This window comes from Camelus ferus, chromosome 10 (genome assembly GCF_009834535.1).
Source record: "Camelus ferus isolate YT-003-E chromosome 10, BCGSAC_Cfer_1.0, whole genome shotgun sequence".
Lineage (NCBI taxonomy): Eukaryota > Metazoa > Chordata > Mammalia > Artiodactyla > Camelidae > Camelus > Camelus ferus.
The window spans coordinates 50,568,248-50,584,970 of NC_045705.1; the positions used below are offsets into that span (position 1 = coordinate 50,568,248).

The 16,723-nt window shown below is 50.0% G+C and overlaps 1 protein-coding gene across 1 annotated transcript in view; it reads right to left on the minus strand.

Moving 5' to 3' along the window:
- The window catches only part of LOC102507940 (F-actin-monooxygenase MICAL2), a 213,580-nt gene that overhangs the window by 106,498 nt on the left and 90,359 nt on the right, over positions 1-16,723 (minus strand). Inside the window, 9 exon segments of the mRNA XM_032488994.1 lie at positions 3,631-3,737; positions 4,128-4,327; positions 5,388-5,535; positions 6,629-6,719; positions 7,374-7,500; positions 8,365-8,480; positions 9,641-9,898; positions 13,049-13,149; positions 16,250-16,405. Coding sequence (XP_032344885.1) covers positions 3,631-3,737; positions 4,128-4,327; positions 5,388-5,535; positions 6,629-6,719; positions 7,374-7,500; positions 8,365-8,480; positions 9,641-9,898; positions 13,049-13,149; positions 16,250-16,405 — 1,304 coding nt within the window.

Here is a 16,723-nt window from a genome sequence, read left to right on the forward strand (position 1 = left end):
GTCACAGTAGAAGCTCCCTTGGGCAGGGTCCTCGGCCATCTTGTTCATTGCTGTGCGCCCAGCACTGAGAAGAGAACTTGCCATAAAATGGGGACTCAGTAAATCCATGCTGAATGAATGGGGGAATGGAAGAGGCATTTTCTTACATAACGGCCATGGGAACTTTGGAAAGTGTTTGTTCAGGAGGGTCAAGGAGAAGAAAGCTGGGAGGGGGACCCTTCAGCTCAGACTAGACTCAGACCCAAGTCATGCTAAGTGAACCCCACTTTCCAGCGACCAGGGCTGGAGGACCTGGGGCAGAACCAGCCTGCTGAGCAGGATAAATCCTGGGGCCACCGATCTGGCTTCAAGGATGGGCTTTCCAGGAACAAATAACAACTTCTGTGTTGTGTTGTCCCTCAAGAAATGGGCTCAGAATGGGGAAAACAAACATCAGGCACCCTGAGTACACATGTAATGTAATGAGTATAGTGACTGAAGTGGCCATAAATCCAGGCATTAACTTCATGTGGTGAGTACAGAAGAGCACAGACAGAGTGTGTGTGTGTGTGTACACGCACCCACATGCACACACAGGAGGACAGAGACCACAATATGCATGTTCAGATGTCATCCGTGTGCATGGTGACAAGGACTCTGGAGTCTCCAGGAACTGCCCCAGGCCACGAGGCTTCTAGATGCTGACCAGGACAGAGGCAGATCTGCAGAAGCAGACCCAGGGCTTTTTAAAGAGGAAAACAGGATCCCCAGGCTCCTCCCCTTCTCCCCAGGCGTGGGCCATCCAGTCTTCAGAGCTAACCCACCCCAGCAGGTTACCACTCACCAGAGGCACAACTCTCTTGGTGTGGGATGGGAAAGTCACTCTTTCTAAAAGCAGACAAATTCCTAGATAGAGAAGAAGTCTTCAATTTGCCCTAAGTTGCTATCTTTCACTGGAATGCGGATGTTATCAGGAAAATCAGATTAGGGAGGAAAGAATTTAACACCAATATCAAAAACCAGAAGGGAAAGAAATTTTTAAGACTGGCCCAGCAGAGACACAATAAGCCCCCTTCAGATTAAGAAGTCACATTGTGAACAAACATGGGCCACTCAACCCCCAGATCAAGATGCTCCTCTGAAGCTCTTGTAGTGAGGGGGGAGGAAGGGCTGTGGGGAGGGGCAACGTCGAACGCAGATGCACCTATATGCACAGATCCTATGTGCACTCTGGGGTAGAAAATCACTCAAGCACCACCTAGCCTGCGTCTCTAGTCCGTGGGTGCACATGCGCTCAGGCAGTGAGGATAGGGGGTCTAATTGCACTGACAACTTCCGGGTGGAACCATGGTGAAGGCTCGTGTGTGTGCAGTTTTTAGTCTCCTGTGCAGACATCCTCCTGTGTGTCCAGGGGCAAACTGGAGTGGACTCAGTACCCTTTGCTTGTGAAACATGTTAAGACCAAAGAGCATTGCAAATAGATTCCCCAAACCAAGAAAAGATCCAGATACAAGAAGACACACGGCAGAGAGGGGCAGAAGGTACTTTGCATGTGGTCTGATCATTGCACTGGCATTCAGTGGTGCACAGTATGCTGGGGTGTTTTAGAACCAGAGCGGAATGTGACCCACCAATCCACCTAGAGGAAGCATTTGTCAACTTGAGGAGAAAGAGTGGGACAACCAACGCTCATACCAGGCACTCACTTCAATAACCTACCCTCTCTATCCATCTGAGGAGCAGGCCAAATTTTAGACATTAATTAGGTCCATGGTGAGAATCAGACCCGTGGGTTTTAACTCTCCTCAAGGTGGGCAGCCAAGGAGTACACCCTTGGAGGAGACTGGACTGGGGCCCAGGGTGGGGTGGGCAGAGCCCACCGCCCCCATGGCATTTCCTAGCTGAGCCAGGGTGAAGTGGAACAAGGACCTGGCAGCCCTCAAGAGGCCTGGAGGGCCTGGCTGACGGCTGCCTTTTGACCATTCCCACCTCTTGAGCCAGAGTTGGCCAGGCTGTTTGAATTTGGTCACTCTGTAAACAGAGGTGTGGTGAGTGAAAGGTTTAGACATTCCTCTCCAGTTCCCAGTTGTGGGCTAAGTGGTGGGAGAAACCGAGTGAATGGAGAAAAGTAAATGTTTGGCTCAAAGAGCTTCCAGAAAGGCTGTACTGGCTTGCCTGGGATGGAGTAGCCCAAAGTGGGGTCCTAAGTCTTCAGAGGAAAAGCAGCTTGGCTGAGGGTGGAGCAAGCCAATGACTGGGCCCCAGAAGATGGCTTTCACTCAGTGTGACCTTTGATGGGTCCCAGTCCCTCCTGCAGAGCCTCTGAGTGGGGCAGCTCGGGGAGCAGCGGGGTGCAGAGCAGTGGGGAGCAGCTCAGCTGTTCAGCTGCTCTGCTCACACCCGAGCAGACCCACACACCTTCCCGCCCCAGCCCCGGCCCCACCAACCCATCCTTTCCCACAGACAGGGCGTGACAGAGCACTAAGCACCCGGCTCCTGGGGTTAGCACAACTGCTTCAACTTTCCAGGGAGCGCAACCCTCAGTGGAAAAAATGACCAGTGATCACACAGCCCCAGGAAAGAAAGGAGGTCACACCGCCCCAGCCCCACCCTGAGTGGAGAGGCCCGCAGGACAAGGCTTGACTGGCCAGTGGTTAAGAGCCTGTCGGCAACTCAGAGACACAGACACATGCAGAGGCTTGCAGCGCTCTGCCAAATGAGGGGAGGGAAGGCAAGCTCCGGGCGGGTCCCTGCAGCCTAACATCTCTGGGCCTCCACTTTTTACCTGTAAAGGGAGCACATCAAGCAAGGTAACTCATACCTTCCATAGACAGACCATCATTCATATAAAACTATAATTTCTCACTAGGCCTGGAGTTTCCAAACTGTGTACCAAGGTACCCTGTGGCACCATTGTGAATTCACAGAGGAGCTGTGATATATTTTAAATTTTCTAAGGAAACATGGTCATGTCTGTCACAACACTTTGCAAAACACCCCTACCAAGTTTTGGGGACTTAACTACTTAACAAACAAAACTTTTAAGTATTTTTTTTTGACCTGGGGGCAGTGTGAAAAAAATTACTAAGACACCAACGGTGCCGTAAGTCAGGAAAGTTTGGGAACATCTTCATTAGGCTCTGAACTCCTCAGAGACAAGGACCCTATATTACTCATCTCTGGGTATTTGCTCTGCTCATCAAAAACAAAGAAAGCATTCAGCCCTAAAGTTGGCATAAGTAGGGCCCAATAAACATTTGTTGAATGAATGAATTTTAAAAAATGAATGGAATAGAATGTGTGAATGTAGCCTAACTGCTCACCCCTGCCACTAAATGGCCATCGTGTTCCTGATCTAAACTGCCTAACAAAGTGCTTAGGAGGCAAAGCTAATCTGATTTACTTTCAGACATACTCACTAGCATGTCCCCCTGGCTCTCCACCATGCCCTCCCCATAACCACGTTTAAGACTTTGAAGCTGGCTACGTGGTATGGGGGAAGCTTGACTGAGTTCTACTCATGTCTTCCATGAGCGCCTGATCTGTGTAATTTATCAGCATGAACAAACAAACCCAGAACACAGCAATTCCCTTCCCCTCACTCCGCCCACGAGCAAGGAGAACTTAAGCAAAACACAGGCCGAAACTTACTCGTGGAGTCCTCTTCCTTGGAAATGTGAGGTTGAGATAGTTATGAGAAATGGATGACTTGGACAAGCTGAGGTCAGCATTTTCTCCATAGATTTTGCGCCAAGAATCTGTTAGGAAATAAAAGATGAGATTTGGATCCTGCCACTGCTCCCCCAGGGCTCAAGGGGTGTCACTGAGACAGGGTTCCTGCAAAACAATCCCTTCACCCCCAACTAAGGCTGTAAGTGAACTGTGTAGGGGGCTGACGCCACTCTGTCAGTGACCTTCCAGTGACAAGTGCAGACGTAGACCAGCCCCAGGTGGCACCTGCCACATAGACCCACTTACACACACAGGTCTGAGTGGGTGGGGTCCACCTCTCTTTAGCTTCAAGGTCAAAGGGAGGGCATGGGTCAGCCCCGGAACAGAGGACAACAGTGTGAAGAGCAAGCAGTCACAGGCATGGAGGAGAGATGGTTCAAGAACTGGCAAAGCCTCGTCCCAAAGCAGGTCCTTACCCACAGGTCTCAGCGGGGCGCCCCGGAAGAGCTCATAGAACTTGGAGAGGTACATGACCATGCTGAGCTTGTCGGGCTCCTGGGCCAACGCCATCTCTTTGCCCGTGGTCACTGGGGGGATGCCAAACTCACGCTCGGCCACGTCAAAGGCCAGCTGGTTGTTCTCCACAGCATCATCTTCATTCAAAGAGTCAAAGTTGCTGGGGAATCAAAGCAAGGTGAAGTTCAGGGAGAGGACACAGAGGTGTGAAGAGCTGAGCAAGTTTAGCCATAAAGGAGGACTGCAGCTCATACTGCCAGGGGTTGTGGTGCGGGGAGGGGCAAGGAGCGGTGACCCCAGCCCCTGCTCCAGTCCTTCCCTGACCACCACCAGCCCTCGGGGGCTCGTCCAGAAGATGCTGACCCTGTCCTCATGCAGGGTGGGACCAAATCAGAAAATGATTGGAAAACTTATGAACTACTTTATTTTTAAATAGTTCCCCTATGTTCTTTCCCTTTTAATTGCAAAAGTAACATGGACTTCTTGTAAGTAAAAGAATCAAGTTATAGGTAACATACAAAGCAACGAGCGAGAGCCCCCTCCCCATCTCAAGGCAATCTCACTCCCTGAAGGTACCAACTGATAACCTTTACTAGGTTTCTATTCAGCCTTTTGGACGAATTTGCTCATGGGTATGAGGTTACACTGAAGTTCATTTAAACATAACATAGATGTCGTGTGCTTTCAACATCACAATCTGTTTCCACAAACATAATCCAAACTTCCTAGTGACCCTGCTGTTATTCTCAATTTATAGATGAAGAAGCAAACACAGAGAGGATAAGTGGCTTGCCCAGTGGTACACAGCTAATGGATCTGGGGCTCAAATCTAACTCTTTTAGCTGTAAAATCCTCAAACTGGTCCCCAGAATTAGGTCTTGACCTTAAGTCCTCTCTGAAGGGTAGAGCTCCAGGGGGTGAACGCTCAAATTTTCCAAGTGTGGTATGAAGGCAGTCTGCGGGGAATGAGTGCAATCAGTCGCTGGGCCTGAGCCACTTCTGCGCCTCACATAAGGAACACAGATCAAACAAGTTGCTGGCAGAGTAATCAGCGCAAAGGGAAAACAGCTGAAGAAAAAACTCAAATTGGAAATATGCAAAGAGAAATACTGAACCAAGTCCTGCAGGCCCTACATCTAGAACCGCCCTGGTCTCCTTTGTCTCCAGGGTCCCCTTGGGCCGTGAGGGGCTCAGCAGGTCTGTCTGGGCCTCAGACTCACATCAGTTCGGGCCGAAAGCGGTGGATGATGGCACACAAGGCCAGGCCACTCCTCCAGGATGTGGTCAGGTCAGTGACGTTGACATGCTGGTAGCCCTCGGTCTGCTGCTGGCACCAGGTTAAGAGCTTGCTGGGCCGGATGTCTGACTCTGCAGCAGGAGACAATGGTGAAGCAATCCAGGGAAATCTCAGCAGCTCCCGCTGGGGAACCCCTGATGGCCACCATGAGTGGGGACCAAAAGGAACAGCACTGAGGAGAGGGGCCGTGGGCACAGGTGTAGCCCCCGCCCTGACGAGAACATGGCAGGAGGGCAGGGTGCTGGGACAGGAAGCACGCTCTCCTGCAGTAAAGAGGCCCTACGACCCCCTCAGGCCAGGTCCCAGTAGAGGCTAGGAACATAGAGGTGAGGATGATGTGGTCTCTGCCAACAGCATGCTTATCCTATGGGGAAGACAGATGTGGAAGTGGGTGACGATGGAGAAACTGGGTGCTGGGGGGGCACATGAGTGGGTTTGCCAGGGCAGGGGAACTTGCCCAGGAGTCATGGAGGAGGTACATCGAGCTGCTTCTAGAAGAGTGTCTAGGAACTCATCAGCCAGAAAGGACTGTGCCGTGGAAAAAAAATCTAGAAAAACCTGCCGTTTTATGTGACGTGGTTTATTACAGGGCTGGCAGCAGTGGGGCACATGGGTGTGAAGGGAAGGGCAGAGTGGCTGGTGAGGCTGTTTGTCCAGCGTCGGGCAAGACGCAAGGTCTAGGCAGGCACCGGAAGCCAGAGACATCTTTAAGCGGTATGGTGACTTGAGTGCAGCTGGATGGATGCTGGGAAGTTAGTCATTAATTATCTCTTCCCTCCACCACTGAGCACCAGCCCCGTGCCTGGCCCTGCACCAGGCCCTGGAAGATCAGGAAAAGAGGGAAGCACATGGAGCTTGTTACCTAGCTGGGGAGGCAAGACCCCCATACTAGAAACAACAGGAAAAGAAAAGCAAGTTCCGGGGAAGTCATTCCAGTTCACTTTATGTGCCAAGCACTCGCCTTTAATCCACACAATGATCTTACGGTTGATATTGTCCTTGTCCCAGTTTTACAGATGAGGAAACTGAATTACAGAGAGAAGCACCTGGCTAACGTCACACAGGTCACCGGAGTAGAGCCAGGTTGGCTGCAGGGCCTGTGCCCTGCCAGCCACCCAGCAGGCCTCCTCCCTGCAAAGCTGGGGCCCCAGAAGGTCCACTTACCCCGCCTGGAGAGGCCGACGGATCTCCTGACCGAGCCCAGCCTCTCAAGAGGACCCTGGAGCAGCTCCTTAGTGATGTACAAGTGCTTCACCTAGGAGCAAGAGAGACCACACAGCTGCCCGTCAGTCTGTCCCCAAATCCTAGTTGCAGGGTCTCTGAACCCATTCGACCCTCTCATCAACTTGGCCACTCTTTTCCTCTCTCGCTAGAGGGCATGACCTTCAGCAAGGGAAGCCAGGCCACTTAAGACAGAGCTACAGATCTCAGTTAACCACCCAAATGTGGGGTAACTCAAGTGTAAGTATACTTAATTGGCTGATTTTTAAAATTCACACTATTCTTTGTGTTATTGACCGAAGAGTTTGGAGGTTGTATGGCTCTAAGACAATGTGAGAAAAAACAGACTCTAGGACTTTGGACAGAAGGGACTAGATATTTGATCAAGTAGATTATTTGAGAGAGAGACACTCAGCAACCCACGTGCTTGGTGGCAAATAACCATATGTAAATACATGTATGTATGTGGACAGACACTTGCACGTGTTCTAGTTTTCTCCTGTGGGCTAGAGAGATGCTGGCTCTACTGTACTCGGTGGCCTTCCTAGAGAGAGGAACTGGTTTGACCTTCAGGCCAAGAGGCATTAGTGGCCTCGGTCCTACAGATGTGCCAAGATTTTAGGTGACCTCCCCCTTTCCCACCACCCAGCACACAGTGACCCAGACAGGACTCCAGGAAAGGCTTTACCTGATGGGGCCTGACACAGTTGGAGTTGAGGTTTGGGTACCGCGTCCCCGGATCCAACGTGTACTGCTCAAAGTTCTTGTTGATGTTCTCTGGGGTCGTCTGAGGTAACAGCCGGTAAAGACTCTCCCTGGAGAGAGGCAGAGCCCAGGGTCAAGGATTGCTCTTGCAGCCTGGGGCCTTCGTCCCCACCCTTCCCCTCCACCTCCCTCCCCCTGCTTTCCAGCGCTTCTTAGCTGTGTTTGCATAGCCCTTCCCAGCAGGAACCTGACCCAACCCTGGCCCTCCTGGTTCTGATATCTGCAAAGTGAGGGAGGGTTAATAGGGCCGAGAGGGAGCAGGAGGGGGCCTGGGAGGCAGTGATGCTGGCCTCCTCCCCTGGGCAGAGGGCAGGGACTCAGAGCTGACAGCCCAGTGACCTGTGGTTTTCCAAGAACCACCACTCAGCCACGCTCCCTCCTGTGGCTGGTCCCCCATGCCCGCAGGTCTCCACACCCAAGACCAGCAGCGGCCTGTCCCCACCCACCAGCCCTGATTTCTCCTGATCCACCAGCTGTCACAGCCACGTGGCCAGCAGCAGGGGTCTGGGAAGAAGCCCAGGATCTCAGCAGCAGAAGAGGCCTGGGAGGTCAGAGCACCCAGTTCCCAACAGGGTGGGACTCAGCGCTGCAATGGATGGTTCCCCTAAACCTCCTCTGGCATTTTGGTGTCTCAGCAGTGCCAAGAACCCCAGCTTCAGGGCTGCCCTGGATAAAGATTTCTCTTTAGCATCCAGGGTTTAAGGTCCTGGGACCCAGGGAAAGTCACTGAAGGACGTAGATCATGGTGGAGAAAGTTTCCCTGGGGACCCTAATGATCAAATTAGGCCACAGATGGCAAGGCAGATGAGAGGTGAAGGGGACAGAGGCTCCAGGTTCCTCCAGCCTCGCTCCTCTCCTGCCTGAGTTTTGACCCAGCCCGGTGCCTAGCCAGGGGTCCTGCTCCCAATACCCACCTTTCAGCCAGCAGCTCCAGGGGAGGAGTGCCCTGGTCCCAGCTTTTCACCATCCATGCTGTATCAAAGGCTGCCAAGAAGCCACGGGCACAGCCTGTGCCCATGGGCCAGAAAGGCTGCAAAAGGAAATGTGCAAAGTTCCAGCTGATTCCAGTGATTCCCAGCCTGCCATCCCATTCTATCCAGTATTTAGTGATTGCCAGGCCCATGTGAGGCACTGGGGGGACAGAAAGGTGACAGGGCAGTCAACTAGGATTCACCACAAATACAAGTAGCTGGAACACAAAGTCCTCTGCAAGGGTGCGGTAACACAGGATCAACAAAACTGCTTTGGGGGCTCAAAAAGGCAGAGGTGAATTCTCACCCTGGGGAAGGGAGATAGAAATCAGGGAACGCTTCATAAAAGAGTTGCATTCGTGCTGATTTTAAAGAATGGGCAGGATTCTGATCTCAATCCAATCAGGAACAGTGTAGGCAAAGGCTTGGTGGCAGGACAATGACAGAGCCCGACAGAAGAACAGCCTGTCTGGTTTGGGTGCAGCAGACAGCATGGGAGAAGAGAGAAAGCTGGGAAGGAGGAATGGGACAGGAGCAGAGGGGATGCCGAGGGCTTAAGCAAGGAGTTTGGGTTATAGTCTACACACAGGGGTAAGCAAGGATTGATTCACTAAGCTAAGTTCTAACCAAACTGTTCCAGGGCAGCTGGAGCATGGTTTGAAATTTGATGCTAACTTGGGGTAAGCACATAAACATTTTTTGGTCAGCACTTACATTAAGATAAAAATGTATCCCTTCTGAAAGCACTCGTTTAATCTAAGAATCCTAGCATCTGCAGATTTTCTGGGAAGAATTTTGAGCAGGCAGGCCATGGACACAAACTGGACTTTGGGGCCCACACTCCTTTCTTGCTCCTGTACAGTCTCAGTGCTGAAAGGCTGCTGAGATCCACCCACATGAGGGAGAAGTGTCGGCCCAGCTGAGAACTGACAGGGGAAGGATGGCCCATGAAGTCCAGACCAGGGCCGCTCAATTTTGCACTTCAACTGAGAAATCAGCCTAGAAGAACCCAGAGGGGCAAGAGAAAGCTCTTCTGCCTGAACACAGGCAGCCAATGGCTCCTCTGAAATGAGTCAAAGGGCAGGACGGGCTCAGTAGAGTCCTGCCAGTTAGCTGAGAGCCTTCCTTCCCTGGGGCTGCAGGACAGCAGATGCTATCAAAACATTAATAGGGGATCTGTCTTCCAACAGGAATGAGGGGCTCCCAACACAGGTAGTACCTCAAGCAAGCTGTCGCCCACCAGGGCCACCAGCAGCTGGTGCGACTGTCGCTCACGCACCAGGGCCGCGTTCTCAGAGGCGTACATAGAGGTGAAGTCGAACATAGCCACATCGGGCTGTCCATAATGGTTCATGGCGAAGTCTAAAGATGGCAGCTGGTAATTGGTGGCAAAGTCTGCGGCTTCACGTGCGTAGGAAAGCAGGTTGTCCTGGTTCACGTTCTCTGCACACAGCAGCATCTCTGTGTCGATGTAGTCCTGGGGGAAAGAACAAGAGCACAGTATAGCAACCTGACCCTTGAAAAGGCAAGGATTCATACTACTTCTTTGCAAAGGACTTGGAATGGGTTTGCAGTGAGGCCAATCAAAACAGAAATAGAAAATCCAGGCCAAGGGAATAAAGAGGAACCAAATCAACCATCTGTGAACATTAACAGTTGTGATTAAGTATCGAATTTGGCTTTGAGCTTCCTGGCATCCAAGGCAAAAGGGAAATGTGATATATTACAGGGCTTTCCTTATCAGAAAGAAGGAAGCATAGAAATTCCTAGGGAAGGCAATGTTTTCCTGGCACTAAATTCTAAGAGAACTGTCTGACATAAGAATTTTGACAGAGAACATTGTGTTGTAATGAACCGTGTACTCAATAATGGTCCTGCAGCAAATATGGAAGCATATTTCATATGGCTGGTTCTTTTGATAACTTTCAATAAAGGGCAAAAGAGCAAGTGAGTAAGAGTGATTTTATAATGGACTAGGCTAAGCTAATGTGGTCCAGAAATCCTGTGGTTAGTGGTCAAACAAATCCATAAAAGAAAAGGGTACTTCGCATAACTCTCAGACTTGCTCTGCACCATCGGTTACCCCTTTTCTCGACAGGCTGAGGGCTCTGAGGGGCCCTGCCTTGCCCTTAAAGTGTTAATTGGTCTATCTCCCTGCTGGGAGGTAGAGAACACTGTGCTTAGGACTAGGGTATCCACCCTGGAGGGACACTGGCAATGAACTACAGGATGTCTCGCAGAGTCAAATCTGCTCCTCGTGTGGCTACAGAAACGAAAACTTTTCCCAAAAGATGAAAGTGCATATCCCTTGGGGCAGGGGTAGGGGAAGGCAGGGACCTGACTGTAAGACCAACACAGGCCTGGGGGTCATTGAGATCAACAGGTCAAATTCCATCTCTGTTTACTGATTGTGTAAATTTGGGCAAGTTATTGAACTTCTCTGAGTTTCCGTATTCTCATCTGTAAACTTTGAATCTATAAATGAGAATAACAAAATCTACTCCACGGAGCCACGTGAGGATTGAATGAGACCGTGTACGTGGACTTCCTAGCCCAATGCCTGGGCAGTGGGAAGTGCTTGATGAATGGGAATTCCTGTCCCTGATAAATCATGATGACACAAGTCACAGCATCTGGTGAGGTGCACCCTGGACCCACCCAAGGCAGCAGCAAGAGTATTTACAAAGGTCTGAGAAGGCGCAGTCTCATTTACAAACAGTGCCCTACCGTGTCAATTTTCCCAATAGCCGTGATTTCCCCAAAATTCTAATATTTCCACATCCAAACCATGTTACCTAAACTGAGCCCAGCATGGGCCAGAGAGCCCTTTGTCAGGTCATGGCACTCAGGGTAGAGCTCCAGTTATACTCCTTTCTCATTCCTGTTCTTAGATGACATGATCACCCCCTCCCTAAAGGTGCCGAAAAGTGAAAAATACCCCCTCTCCAAAATATGCCACAAGCACCCCTGCCGAGGACCGGGTGATGGATGAGTGTGGACACTGTGCAGTGAAGGTGGCACCCAGTGCTGATGTCACACACAGAATGTGAAGACCTGGCCAAGGGGCAGACCCCCAGGCTGCGCCATGACACAGAGCCTGCCACGGGAGCATAGAGGGGCTCCGATAACTGCCAAGGAGTCGGGTCACCATGAGCAACATTGAGTGGCCTGGACAAACACCCTGGGATGATCTGGGGGAAGCTTCATGTCCCAGAAGGCTGGAGTCCTCAGCCAGTGAAATAGGAACCCCAAGTCAAACTCAGTGTGAATCCCCAGGGTGGGCTAACAAGAGCCTCCCCAGTCCCTCCTCTGCAAAGGTACCCCCTATGCCTGCACCCTGGACCCCAACAGTCCTTCACTCTCTGGCACAGGCATCCCAGCAGGGCAGGTAACTTCAGGAGGGACCACCTGTAGAGCAGAGGGAAAAAGGGGACACAGCCTCACCTCCCCCAGGCCAGGTTAGCAGTGGGGCACCAGATGCTGAACACCCACTGCACACACATCTGCTGACTATGCTCAGCTGGTTTTATCCAACCCCACCCACCCACCCACCCACCCCAGCCTCCTGTCCGGCAACTCAGCTCTCAGTAAAGCCCTGAGCTGATGTGGAGGAGGCCCAGGGGAGGGCTAGGTTACTAATGCCATCCAGCCGGCTGCAGGCACAAGCTGGTGAGAGTGCAGGCACATTCTCTGACAAGCAGCAATGAATGGTCACTGTGCTCCCTGGGCCACAGGCTGACACCCGGAGAGTAGGCTAACCTCGGACTGCACGATCCTTATCTTGAGGCTACAGCAGCAGTGGTGGCAGAAACAGGGGGAGGGCTCTGGAAGGGTTGAAACCCGACCAAAGAAGCTTCCAGCCCTGGCCCCACCACTCCATGTGCTCCTTCCTTGCCACCCTGCTCTCTGTTGAAGCAGGAAGGTGCAAAGGCAGGAAGCCAGCAGGACCGAAAAAAAAAAGCAGGTGTCCAAACCAGGCAGAGGAGTCATGGAGGGACTCTGCAAGCCAAGCGCTCTGTATATGTTTTAAAATTTATTCCTCTGAATAACCCTTTCAGACAGAAACTATTATTACTATTCTACAGACAAGACAACTGAGGTTCAGAAGAGGCAAGCAGCTTAGTCACAGTCCTGAGTTAATACATGGCAGAGCCAAGACTCAGTTTGAGTCTGGCTGCAGTAGAGTTCTCCCCCATACCATGACAAGCGGCTGCAGGGTGACAGCCGCAAGTGAAAGTGCCCGAGGTCCACTAGGATAAGGAACCCCCATATAACTCCAAACGATGTGTGACCTCGCAGAAAAGGAGGCAGGGATAAATGAGACACTCGGAAGGAGAAGCTTCAGCTGATCTCTCAGTGGTTAAGACCCACACGAACAGCCAGGGAAGAATCTCAGCATCCTCACCCCAGTTCTCCGCAGAAACAGCTTTGCCTATATCGTCAGTGCGGGCTCCTCCACCCAACACTCATGCACCACTAAGGAGAAGGAAGTGGTGGGTGGTCCCTTCCCTCTTCTCTCCTTGCTCAGCCTCTGACAGGATAACGTCTGCTCGCACACTCACTGATGCTGCCAGCCCAGGTCACAGAGGGAAGGACAGTCTGGACGTCACAGCCAAGAGATACGTACATTAATGATGACACCCTTGTCGAGCAGGCTCTGCTTCTTGGCGGTCATGACAAAATAGTGGGTGCAGTCCTTGTAGTAAACAATGTTCTCAAGATCAATCCCTGAAAAGAGAAGGTTCATCGTCTCAGTATTACTTCCTCAGCGCCTACTGTGTCAGGAGCCCTGCTTTGCCTCATTTCAGGTCTCACTATTTACCTGCAAAATATTTGTGTTGGGTCAGCTTTTAAGACATACAAGGCTGGTGAGATATAATCAAGTGCCAGAATTTACCCAGTTAGCTCTGAAGTTCCACAAAGATACTATTTCTTTTTGTTGTTGTTGCTAACTGAACAATAACACTGTGTAAGTCCCAAGGCGGACAACATGTTGATGTGATACATTTCTATACTGCAATAAGATTAAGCCACTCTTCCTTTTAAAACTCATAAAGCCCTTCAGGGCTGTGGACCAGCATTACAAGTCAGAGCTGAGTGTGTGCTGCAGGAAGACACAGTGCTGTCCGTGGCATGGCAGCTAACTGACGACAGAACCAGGATTTGCACCCTAGCCCGTCTGATTCTGAGTCCCAGCCACAGTGCCCTCCATGTGGCCAGAGATGCAAAGAGCTATGTGAATTCTCCAAAGGCTGCTCAGGGATATTTCTACCACACCCCTGCTGTGTGTGAAAACCCAGGACCCCTGGTAGGAATGACTCAATTAGAGGACTGGGTTGTATCTTTTTGCACTCTCAACCAATTACAAAACACTTTATAGACTAGGTTTCTGCATTTAAAACAATGCTGTGAGATGATAGCTTAGATCAGTGTTTCTCAAAGTGGGATCCCCAGCCAGCTGCAGCAGCATCCCCTGAGAACTTATGAGAAACGCAAATGACTGTGGCTCAACCCCAGACCTACTGAATGGGAAACTCTGGGGGCCCGGTCAGCTTGAACAGGTCTTACAGGTGATTCTGATTCATGCTTAACTTTGAGAACCCCTGACTTTGCTTCTTTGAGGGGAGAGAAAGGAACAGATGCAAGGCAACTTATCAGCAGTTATCACAGTGTGGAGCAGGGTAACCATGGAAACTCCTTTATTACTGTTAAATAGGAAATAGCCATCAATGAAGAGGGCCTCCCCAGAGGATCCGAGGAAATTCCTCACTGTCACTCTGTGAGGGGCACTGTTGTCAAACAATGGCCAAAGGTGACCATCACAGCAAAGTGTAAAGGAAGCTCATTGAAACATCTGGAAAAACACATTAAACGTCCTGTCATAATTTACATTTGGTGGTTTACTTAAGTGTTTAGTTTTTTGGCTTTTGAGGGGTTCGGAGGGTTGGAGAATTCCTAAATCATTCAAAAGGACATAATATGCAGGAAGGAAATACTTCATATATACAAATAATAATGCCACTGTGGTGACACTCAGAGGGTCATGCAGTGGACACATCGCTGTGGCGTCAGAGGCAGAGTCTGGCTCAGCAACTAATCTTCAAAAACTATCTTACAGAAATAATCCAACAGAAGCAGTTTTATCAGTAACAGTAAATAACTGAAAAGTTTAAATCAGAGGGCCACAAACTTTTTCTGTAAACGGTCACAGAATGAATATTTTGGGATTTGTGAGCCATCCGCTCTGTGTCACAAGCATTCATGGTGGGGCAGCCACAGGCAGCGAGGTAAACAGACCAGTATGGCTGTCTCCCAAGCAACCTTTACTTATAGACATTGGAATGTGAATTTCATAGAATTTTCAATTTGTCACAAAAATTTCTTCTTCTGATTTTTCTGCAGCCGTTCCAAAATATTAAAACTATTCTTAGCTTGGGGGAGGGTATAGCTCAGTAGTCGAGCACATGCTTAGTATGCACAAGGTCCTGGGTTCTATCCCCAGTACCTCCATAAAACAACAACAACAACAACAACAACAACAACAACAACAAAACAAACAAAAAAACCTCAAACCATTGTTAACATCTTACCTTGAAGGCAACACAAAAAGCACATAGCAGGTCATGGTTTGCCAACCCCTGGCTCCAATGCTTCAGCAGCAACAATACATCCACCTCATGAGCTATTCTGCCAAACCTGACCCCCAGGAGGACTAGGCAGTATGGACAATATTTATCGTGTGATGCTCAATGAGAAAGGCAGAATAACAGAGTACTGCCCCTATGATGAAAGCTCTAGCCATGTAAAAAGTAAGGATGCAAGTGGAAAATTACCAAAAAGGACTACGTGAAGATGAGGACTATTCCTGTGGTTAGGTGGTGCTGGGTGCTACTAACTTACCTCTAGTATAAAAATTGTATTTAACACTGTTACACTGTCTTTTCAAGGAGAAACATATATTTTAACACCAGGTTAAAAAGAAAGAGGAAAAAAAATCTGAAATGTACTTAACTCGGAGCAGGAGCTTCATCCTTCTCCCCCCTCACCCTGCTTTAATTTTTTCTCCACTATCCTTATAGACCACCTGACATGTTGGTTATTTGATTATTGATGGGTCTCCCTCCCACCAACAGAAAATAAGCTCAGAGAAGGGGTTTGTTTTGCCCACTGCTGTATCTTACGCCCTCAAACAACATTTGGCACATAGTAGGTGTTCAATAAATGTTTGTCAAGTAAAGGAATGAACCCCTTCTCTCTTCAAGGCCCACGGGTGGGGGACAGCTGATGCCCCTGGGTGAGTGTCATGTTCCCCTGGCATTCCTGTACATCCCTTAGGGGAGGGCAGCTGGCACACTGATAAAACACCAATGCTTCTTCAGGGACCACCTAGAAATCACTGGCTCCCTCCCAGAGCACTCCCTGAACCTCACACTGACCTTGGGCATAGACCAACCGGCCTGCATTAGGATGGTTTATGTGGGTGTCCCTCCCTGGACAAGGAGCCACTATTGGAAGGGCACTGTGTCAGCCTCGACTTTGTATCCCACAATATTGAGTACTAGCATACAATGGGCCCTCAGCAGATGTCTCCTGATGATAAACGCTTATCTAGTTTCATGTACAGCATCTAGAACTTTTCCTCCAGAATCCCTCTTGTCCTTGAAGAAATCCTGCCCATCATTAACCTAAAGAGAAATCTCTGCTTCCACTTTATCACAGTGCGTCTCCCAACCCCAAGAGCTGGGGAAGCCAGCCCTGCCCCCCTCCCCCGGTACACTTTAGAGAAGCATGGACAATAGCCTGGTTTGGAGAAAGGTGAAGGTCCCACCTGTTTCTTCTTTAAGGTCCTGAAAAAACTTCTGATTGAAGATGAAAGCCACACCACTAATCTCTTCCACCTTGGCCTCAGCTGTACTGTTTCTGTTTATGAAGTTGGCGGTGATCGCAATAGCCAGCTTCCCACGGAATTCTTTTCTTCTGAACCCTGCATGAGGGAGAGGGGGGAAAAGTGGGTCTTTCTTCTGGATTTGGTGTGAAAACTGAAAAAGATTACTGAGGAAGCTATTCTCAGATGGCCCACAGGCCACTGAAAGCAGCATGTTGGATCTCTAGCGAACAGAGGCTGGCAGAAACACTGAGGCTTGTACTTGAGGAGTCAGAGGCACTTCTAAGTCAGTGGGACTTTTTCCTTTTCTAAAATCTGTAGGACCAATTGTCCTGGTTAGGCTTCCACAAACAAAAGGCTAAATGTGCTTCTCCAACAGGCAATCACAGGACTCATCTTTTAAAAGATGTGTGAGGC